Consider the following 10,304-nt stretch of genomic DNA (forward strand, 5'->3'; position numbering starts at 1 on the left):
GGACACTAGTCGACACACAGATCAAGTTTTAGAACAGGCCTGCAAGGACACTAGTTGACACACAGACCAAGTTTTAGAACAGGCCTGCAAGGACACTAGACTGCAGACAGGATTGTGAGGACACTAAAGCAGTGTTGACAACTCTCAAAGCTAAAAGCAAACCACTCAAAACCACCAGCGACCAAAAAAGGAGCACTTAACTTGATGTGAATATCTTTGTTTATTCTTTAGGCCTTTATTTCAAGGACAGTAGTGTTGACAATTCCATGGGTGAATACTGAATACTACATTTTTTTTTTCTTTTGGCCATTATTTCTCACAAAATCGCGAATGTTCTGAATTGTGCGTCCTTCCAATGCGGGGTGTTCTTTTTTTTGCACATGGCACATTGAGCGCTCGTGACGAGAAGTCCGTTGCGAACGTATGGCTCCATGTGCCTCATCACAGCCTTTGCTTCAGTGTCTGACCACGGTCTCTTAACACAGCGCCTCCTCTCAGATGGAATGTGTTTACCTGTATTGAAAACAGCAACAAATATTAACTTTGTATACAATGGTAGCTCCAGGTCCTGTCTGTTGAAGTTCAAATATTGAGTTTTACATCTTTAGGTTATCTCCATAGTACCCAGGGGGCAAAACACCCATTGTTGGGGTAATCAGAGATTGGCTGCTGTAAATAGTTGTCACACAAAAATACATTCTATGATGTCTTAGGATCATAACCAAACGCAAATAAAAGACTTTTAGCCTAAATCAAAATTGTCTTCATTTTAATGTGGCTCAAAACTAAAGTGATTTTCCACATAGGCTATTCATTTGGGGACAGTGTCAGACTTATATGAAATTCTTAAGTGTGGGACTATCAGGCGTATTTCTATAAATATAACAAAGTAGCCTATAAATCAATTAAGCTAAATGGTGTAGTGTTTAAATCCGAGTTTACCATAAAATTGCATCATGTTACGCAATGCGGGAATGATCGGTAAAATACATATTTTGTGATAATTCAGACTGACAAAATCTGCCTCTTGAAATAAGTCAGCGACACACTTTTTTTGTCAACTGTTTGCAATCAGTCCGTTTGTGTGAAGTAAGTTTTTATTTGGGGCCTGGCAGCAAAACAGCAGAGGGCAGTGGCAGGGATGGGAATTTGCTGACTATACCTTGGATGCCAGTTTCAGGAGGAGGACCTGGATGATTGGGAGTAGGGGCGAAATCTTCCACGCCACCTGAAAATCATATTGTAGAATACAACGATAGACTTAAAGATTTATTTCTTAGGGGCCTAGCAGCACAATTGTAGGCGTGGGAATTCACTATGACTATACCTTGGATGCCAGTTTCAGGAGGAGGACCTGGATGATTGGGATCAGGGGCGAAATCTTCCATGGCACCTGAAAATCATATTGTAGAATACAACGATAGACTTAAAGATTTATTTCTTAGGGGCCTAGCAGCACAATTGTAGGCGTTGGAATTCACTATGACTATACCTTGGCTGCCAGTTTCAGGAGGAGGACCTGGATGATTGGGAGCAGGGGCGAAATCTTCCACGCCACCTGAAAATCATATTGTAGAATACAACGATAGACTTAAAGATTTATTTCTTAGGGGCCTAGCAGCACAATTGTAGGCGTGGGAATTCACTATGACTATACCTTGGATGCCAGTTTCAGGAGGAGGACCTGGATGATTGGGATCAGGGGCGAAATCTTCCATGGCACCTGAAAATCATATTGTAGAATACAACGATAGACTTAAAGATTTATTTCTTAGGGGCCTAGCAGCACAATTGTAGGCGTTGGAATTCACTATGACTATACCTTGGCTGCCAGTTTCAGGAGGAGGACCTGGATGATTGGGAGCAGGGGCGAAATCTTCCACGCCACCTGAAAATCATATTGTAGAATACAACGATAGACTTAAAGATTTTTTTCTTAGGGGCCTAGCAGCACAAGTGTAGGCGTGGGAATTCACTATGACAATACCTTGGATGCCAGTTCCAGGAAGAGGACCAGGATGATTGGGAGTAGGGGCAAAATCTTCTACGTCATCTGAAAATCGAATTGCACATCGTAACAGATATTTACAATTGGTTATTGGGGTCTAGCAGCAAAGCTGTGTAGGGACCACAGCAGTTTCATGTTTATTGATATTGTATAAATATACTATTAACTACACTGATAACCTGACCACACTAAATAATATATAATTAAACATGGTAAGTGAAATCTGGTGGGAGCAGTCTGACCATTGTCCAATTTACATCTGTGCCCGAAATCCCGTACCCCCCACCACCAAAAGTAAATAAGGACTAATACATACCGCCTATCTGGTCGAGTGACTTCCCTTGGATGTCTTTCACACTCCCGCCCTGATATTTTTGCAAGCTGAATCGTCGACTGGGGCAAGCGGTAGTATTCCCGATGCACCCGTATGTCATGGCCTAAGAAGTTTGCAAGCTGGTCCAATTCATTGTCTTTTAGATTCATGACCTGACTAATTGTCGCAATATGCTTGCGTAGATTAGTTGAGGTCAAACTGCACGGGTTAACAGCTCCACATGCACAAGCATTTTTACGGAGGCAGTCTTGTCCTCTGAAGAAACCTTGACAGTGGGGAATTGCAAAGAGGTGTCCATTGCCATCATCGACTCCACACTCTTTCCTTTTGCTGACAAGGAGAGTTAATGAAGCAGTCATGTCGAGTGTGAGGAGGACCGCGACTTTGCGTCCCCTTTTCCCCTTCAATTCGACTCTATTGAGCTGCTGACAAAGTCTCTTCTCGATTTTGTTCAGTCCTGTGGTTATGTCGTCGTTGATTTTTGAGTTATCCCGATCCAGAAATTTTTTTAAAGTCATCTTTGAGACTTCACCAGACCTCCTCCTGTTGAATAGAATGACTTTGCATAGTGTTAGTTTAGCCAGGGCTGCATAAGTACCTGTGGATGATGTACTGTTCAGGTTCTCTGTAGCCAAATCTGCCTCCTGCTGAAGATGGAGATGAAGTCTCTGAACATCCTCTGCTAGAGGGATGGTTGTGCTCTTGTTGTAATTAGCATCGCTCAAATTTGTCAAGGCTGAGTGGGAAACAAATTCTGACCACTGGGTGTCGTACAATTTGTGGAACCTTCTGATTGACTCGACCCCCTCGTCATCCTCATCCATAAGAAACTGGCACATAATCAGTTCACTAACCCGCCGGAGGGAGTGCCCAATTTTAAGGGCCAAACTGGGTGATTTGTAGATTCCAGTTACTTCATCAAAGCCAGCGACCTTCTTCACGGCCTTGATAAGAGTCATGAAATTGGATGGTTTGACTGCTTCTTTCACAGAGTCTATAGTTGACGTATTTCTCAAAGCTACAAGCAATCTGCCCAATTCTCTTAGCTTCTGGCGGATGTAGTCATGTTTAGACTTGTCAAGTCCATGTTTGTTGTACATTGTTGACCCAAACCGGAGAACAAAGAAGTCATTCATGATTGCGTCATAGACTTCATTTTTATGCATTTTTTCGATCAATGCCAAGAGCTTTTGAGATACACTTTCAGATGCTCCATATTTAGACAAACTTGTAATTTTTTTCCTTCCTGCACTTGTTTCCTCTGTCATTGCCGAATTGAGCAGGCATCGCTTCATGTGTTTCCATAGTTCTCTACGTGAAAACATCCCTTTGCAGTGGGTGCAGAAATCATATGCCTCAGAGACATTGCTTGTTTTTGATTCTCTTTTGACTTTTAGAGCCCCGGATCCAGTGGCTTGGACTTCTGTATTATGTGAGAAATTACCAAGATTCCGCAATTTTTCCAAAATGTTCTTTCTCTCACATGAACTTGGAGGTAGTGATAACGCCTTGGCGGCATCTGCATTCTGGTGTGCATGCCTTTTTAAGTGCCGAGCAAATTTTGTTTGGGGTTTCTTGCAAATGAAGCAATAATTGATTTGGCTTTTCAATTGCCGTTTTCCATGACTTCCATCATGTTCATCCGAGTCTGCATTTGTTTCCTTTGCATCCTGCATTGGAGCTGTCATGGAGTCACAGATGTACGTGCTCGGTTCTTTAGCCACAGCAACCCGAAGAGCATCTTCATCTACATCCGGCAGAGTTTTAGTTTTAGCATCGGATTCTGATTCCGCATCTGAACTCTCAGAGGAATTGTTGGGATTGTAGTGCTCCCCAGAAGACGCATCACTCTATAAAGCACACAAAAGGACAATTACAAGACTGTCTAAAAAAGGTGGCTAGAGCTGATATCAGTCTAATATAATACAAGTGGTCAAACAATTTCACTTTGAAAGAATATCATTAAAAAGCTATTTTTTTCCTCAGTAAAAGTTAAAAAAGTGAAACTCAGTTTAGATTCATTACATTCAATAATTCTTGTAAAAGGAGCCAAACCAAAGTAACCAAACCACCGCATTATGATTTGGCACTTAATTGTTGATGATTCCACTACTAATATATCTGTTTTATACTCAATCGTACTCTTACTTCAGACATGTCCCAGTCTTCAGAGGCCTTCAGGAGACAGGATTTGTGCCAAACACGACGGCATTCTAGACAAGAAATGAAAAGTATTTTAGCTGGTTTAGCTTATACACCATTATGTGATGGACTGTGTGCCATCACTGACTTAAGTGTGTGTGTGTTTGCATGTGTGTGCGGGTGGATGTGTGGATGTCGCACATAAACACAATCACCTTTGCATCTCAGGCCTTGCCATCTGATAGAGGACATGGGTGCACAGCATAAACAACATCTGTCAATGTGAAATACTTCATGACACAGTCTATGCACCTGTTAAGACAGTAACAAAATGTGCAATACATGAATGCATAACACACACAAACAGGCTCTCATTATGTACTGTTTCAGACTACTACAAGACCTTCCATTTCACACTACAAACATAACTAACAAACATCATAGTGAATGAGTTGCTGCCATGTGATTGGCTGATAAATTATACCCGTTACCAAGAAATGTAACCGCTGTACCTAATAAAGTGGCCGTGAGTGTATATTGTGCATCGAGATTATGTCCAAAAATATTGATTTTAAACCATATTGCCCAGCCCTACGCTGACGCCATTTTAGTCCTGCCCTTTCTATACCTCCACTTAAAGCTGATACAATTGCAAAATGCTGTGAAAGCACACACAATGAGACAGAGGTGACTAAAGGGTTTTTGAAATGTTTTCAGTCAGTTATATTGCCTACAGATCAAGACTTCAAACCAAAACTCAAGATTCCTTTAAATCATGAAAGAGTCCATAGTAATCCCATAAGGATTCTTACAAAAATAGACATAATTGTATTCACACCAACCTCACATGGCGGGTTGCTTTGTGTCATACTGGAGGTCTGACCACTGGATCTGAAGCTTTTCTCTGTAGTAGCAAAAATGAGTACAGGGACCATTATAGCAGTGATCACTATATACTCAGTCTCAATAATTACGCCACTACCCCAGTTTACTTTAAGTAGAGCTCCTAGGATTTTATTTTGCCTCATTTTGAAAACATGACGGATGGGATTAGGGAATGAAGTTGGATTAGTCAATGAAGACTGACTGACCTGTTACTTGTTCAGTTGAGGATGAAGAGGGTTCAGGTTCAGGCATTTTAATTGGCTCAGGAGAGTCTATGTGAGAGAGCGTGGCTGCAACCTAAAACACAGATATTGCAAAGGACATTAATGTCTGCATTCGGGCCTGAACATTATTTATACATTTGGCAATCGCTTTTATTCAAAATATTTTAATTATTTCAGGGCCAGTGTACCCTTGAGCGACTTAGGGCTAAATGCCTTGCTCAAGGGCACATCGATGGCAGCTGGAAATCGAATCCACAATTTAGGATTCCTCAGAATAAAAGGTTAACTTAAAGGAGAATTCTGGTTTAAGCCCCAGAATAACATCAACAGGCTTCATATAGAAATAAATGAATTAGAGAAGACCAAGTGACTAGTGATTTTTTACTACTTATATAGAGATATTCCCTTATTTTACTTAAAATACTACACCAAGTTTATAATATATCTTTGTTTTATATAGTGCTGCCCAATTTGTTCGATAAAGATCTCTCATTACATTGGTCCATTTCATCACTCAATTTGTCCCACCTGATTGTGTTTACCTGATCGATTTCCGTAATGGAGCTCATGGTTCACTAACCTTGGCACACATAAAAATTGGCAAATAATTTGTATCATTTTATCCTTATGACTACGCAATAGATTTCCGGAAGAAAACACCTGTTATTTAATATAAAAAATACAGCTGTTGATAAAAAAATAAAATAATAATGCTTGAACTGAACTCCAAAAGGCTAAAGAGGTTCAAAGTTTCAACTAGCACTGTGTACATATAAATATATATAATTAGAATATATCTGAGTGTGATACAGACATGCAACAAGTTTAGGAGAACAATGTCCCTAGGATCAAACTCGGAAAGACTTTGAAAAACAGTGCATAGGATACATCTGAGTGTGTGACATAGACACAGAACAGGTTTAGGAGGACAATATCCCTAGGATAAAAATCCGAAAGACTTAGAAAACCACTCCATACGTAGAATACATCTGAGTGTGCGACACAGACACAGAACAGGTTTAGGAGGACAATGTCCCTAGGATCAAACTCGGAAAGACTTTAATAACCAGTGCATACGTAGAATACATCTGAGTGTGTGACACAGACACAGAACAGGTTTAGGAGGACAATATCCCTTGGATCAAACTCAGACTGACTTTGAAAACCAGGGTATAGCACAATCAGACCAAGCGCTGACTAAGATATACTGTGTTCAGATGACAGATTTACACCAACCTGGTCTGCTGTAGCACTCGACTTCACCCCGGAGGATGGAGAATCCGCTGTCAAATTCTTGTCTGTTGAAAACAAAAGAACACACCAAGGCACAGGGTTTGCATTCAGGGGGATCTTGCAGTTGGAATGATTAAATACACTACAATCAATTCACTTCACTGACATACAAAGCATATTCAAATAAACCTACATTGGACATGGTCGGTTGAGGATGTAGAGGAAGACATGGCGTCTAGGACTATCACATGTCCTCCTTGCAGAGTTTCGGTGGGCTCAGGAGTCCCTGTGACTCGACTTTCTCTCACCTAAAACCCAAAGACAAAGGACTATTTCTCACATCACTTTACAGACAATTGATTGGTTTTGAAGCTGTAGTTACTAAATTGACTGGAGTTTAATCAAAGTTACCTCAAAGCAATAGATAAAGCCCTGTGCTGTATGCAAGTGAATGTTTTAGATGTGCTGTGCAATACATAGCATTTAAAGTATGCTTCAGTAAGCAACCTCAGCTGTGCAAGACATAGGTAAGGTATAAGAATCAGATCAGAATGAATCCACCTCAAAAATGGTGGACCGCTTGCAATTGAAATGTACACTACAACAGCACACATCTGAGTGTGTGACACAGACATGGAACAGGTTTAGGAGGACAATGTCCTTAGGATCAAACTCGGAAAGACTTTGAAAACCAGTGCATAGGATACATCTGAGTGTGTGACATAGACACATAACAGGTTTAGGAGGACAATGTCCCTTGGATCAAAATCAGAAAGACTTTGAAAACCAGTCCATACGTATAATACATCTGAGTGTGTGACACAGACACAGAACAGGTTTAGGAGGACAATATCCCTTGGATCAAACTCAGACTGACTTTGAAAACCAGTGCATAGGATACATCTGAGTGTGTGACATAGACACATAACAGGTTTAGGAGGACAATGTCCCTTGGATCAAAATCAGAAAGACTTAGAAAACCACTCCATACGTAGAATACATCTGAGTGTGCGACACAGACACAGAACAGGTTTAGGAGGACAATGTCCCTCGGATCAAACTCGGAAAGACTTTAAAAACCAGTGCATGCATGGAATACATCTGAGTGTGTGACACAGACACAGAACAGGTTTAGGAGGACAATGTCCCTAGGATCAAAATCAGAAAGACTTAGAAAACCACTCCATACGTAGAATACATCTGAGTGTGAGACACAGACACAGAACAGGTTTAGGAGGACAATGTCCCTAGGATCAAACTCGGAAAGACTTTAAAAACCAGTGCATGCGTGGAATACATCTGAGTGTGTGACACAGACACAGAGCAGGTTTAGGAGGACAATGTCCCTAGGATCAAAATCAGAAAGACTTTGAAAACCGGTCCATACGTATAATACATCTGAGTGTGTGACACAGACACAGAACAGGTTTAGGAGGACAATATCCCTTGGATCAAACTCAGACTGACTTTGAAAACCAGGGTATAGCACAATCAGACCAAGCGCTGACTAAGATATACTGTGTTCAGATGACAGATTTACACCAACCTGGTCTGCTGTAGCACTCGACTTCACCCCGGAGGATGGAAAATCCGCTGTCAAATTCATGTCTGTTGAAAACAAAAGAAAACACCAAGGCACAGGGTTTGCATTCAGGGGGATCTTGCAGTTGGACTGATTAAATACACTACAATCAATTCACTTCACTGACATACAAAGCATATTCAAATAAACCTACATTGGACATGGTCGGTTGAGGATGTAGAGGAAGACATGGCGTCTAGGACTATCACATGTCCTCCTTGCAGAGTTTCGGTGGGCTCAGGAGTCCCTGTGACTCGACTTTCTCTCACCTAAAACCCAAAGTCAAAGGACTATTTCTCACATCACTTTACAGACAATTGATTGGTTTTGAAGCTGTAGCTAATAAATTGACTGGAGTTGAATCAAAGTTGCCTCAAAGCAATAGATAAAGCCCTGTGCTGTATGCAAGTGAATGTGTTAGTTGTGCTGTGCAATACATAGCATTTAAAGTATGCTTCAGTAAGCAACCTCAGCTGTGCAAGACATAGGTAAGGTATAAGAATCAGATCAGAATGAATCCACCTCAAAAATGGTGGACCGCTTGCAATCGAAATGTACACTACAACAGCACACATCTGAGTGTGTGACACAGACATGGAACAGGTTTAGGAGGACAATGTCCCTAGGATCAAACTCGGAAAGACTTTGAAAACCAGTGCATAGGATACATCTGAGTGTGTGACATAGACACATAACAGGTTTAGGAGGACAATGTCCCTTGGATCAAAATCAGAAAGACTTTGAAAACCAGTCCATACGTATAATACATCTGAGTGTGTGACACAGACACAGAACAGGTTTAGGAGGACAATATCCCTTGGATCAAACTCAGACTGACTTTGAAAACCAGTGCATAGGATACATCTGAGTGTGTGACATAGACACATAACAGGTTTAGGAGGACAATGTCCCTTGGATCAAAATCAGAAAGACTTAGAAAACCACTCCATACGTAGAATACATCTGAGTGTGCGACACAGACACAGAACAGGTTTAGGAGGACAATGTCCCTCGGATCAAACTCGGAAAGACTTTAAAAACCAGTGCATAAGTTGAATACATCTGAGTGTGAGACACAGACACAGAACAGGTTTAGGAGGACAATGTCCCTAGGATCAAAATCAGAAAGACTTTGAAAACCAGTCCATACGTATAATACATCTGAGTGTGTGACACAGACACAGAACAGGTTTAGGAGGACAATATCCCTTGGATCAAACTCAGACTGACTTTGAAAACCAGGGTATGGCACAATCAGACCAAGCGCTGGCTAAGATATACTGTGTTCAGATTACAGATTTACACCAACCTGGTCTGCTGTAGCACTCGACTTCACCCCGGAGGATGGAAAATCCGCTGTCAAATTCTTGTCTGTTGAAGACAAAAGAAAACACCAAGGCACAGGGTCTGCATTCAGGGGATCTTGCAGTTGGACTGATTAAATACACTACAAGCAATTCACTTCACTGACATACAAAGCATATTCAAATAAACCTACATTGGACATGGTCGGTTGAGGATGTAGAGGAAGACTTGGCGTCTAGGACTATCACATGTCCTCCTTGCAGAGTTTCGGTGGGCTCAGGAGTCCCTGTGACTCGACTTTCTCTCACCTAAAACCCAAAGACAAAGGACTATTTCTCACATCACTTTACAGACAATTGATTGGTTTTGAAGCTGTAGCTGATAAATTGACTGGAGTTGAATCAAAGTTGCCTCAAAGCAATAGATAAAGCCCTGTGCTGTATGCAAGTGAATGTGTTAGATGTGCTGTGCAATACATAGCATTTAAAGTATGCTTCAGTAAGCAACCTCAGCTGTGCAAGACATAGGTAAGGTATAAGAATCAGATCAAAATGAATCCACCTGAAAAATGGTGGACCGCTTGCAATGGAA

The 10,304-nt window shown here is 41.1% G+C and overlaps 1 protein-coding gene and 1 long non-coding RNA gene across 2 annotated transcripts; both read right to left on the bottom strand.

Annotated features, from left to right (window-relative positions):
• Positions 1-365: 365 nt before the first annotated feature.
• Positions 366-1,395, bottom strand: LOC132469271 (uncharacterized). Its single transcript, XR_009528388.1, has 3 exons — positions 1,328-1,395; positions 1,163-1,228; positions 366-513 (listed from the first exon to the last, which is right to left on the bottom strand). It is a non-coding gene; the product is annotated as an uncharacterized LOC132469271 (long non-coding RNA).
• A 576-nt stretch (positions 1,396-1,971) lies between these two features.
• LOC132469544 (uncharacterized) lies at positions 1,972-4,499 on the bottom strand. Its single transcript, XM_060067532.1, has 3 exons — positions 4,491-4,499; positions 2,325-4,192; positions 1,972-2,053 (listed from the first exon to the last, which is right to left on the bottom strand). Exons 1-3 carry the CDS (start codon positions 4,497-4,499, stop codon positions 2,050-2,052), a joined length of 1,881 nt encoding a protein of 626 aa, XP_059923515.1. The 3' UTR covers positions 1,972-2,049.
• Between the last annotated feature and the right edge of the window lie 5,805 nt (positions 4,500-10,304).

This window comes from Gadus macrocephalus, chromosome 12 (assembly GCF_031168955.1).
Source record: "Gadus macrocephalus chromosome 12, ASM3116895v1".
NCBI classification, from domain to species: Eukaryota; Metazoa; Chordata; class Actinopteri; order Gadiformes; family Gadidae; genus Gadus; species Gadus macrocephalus.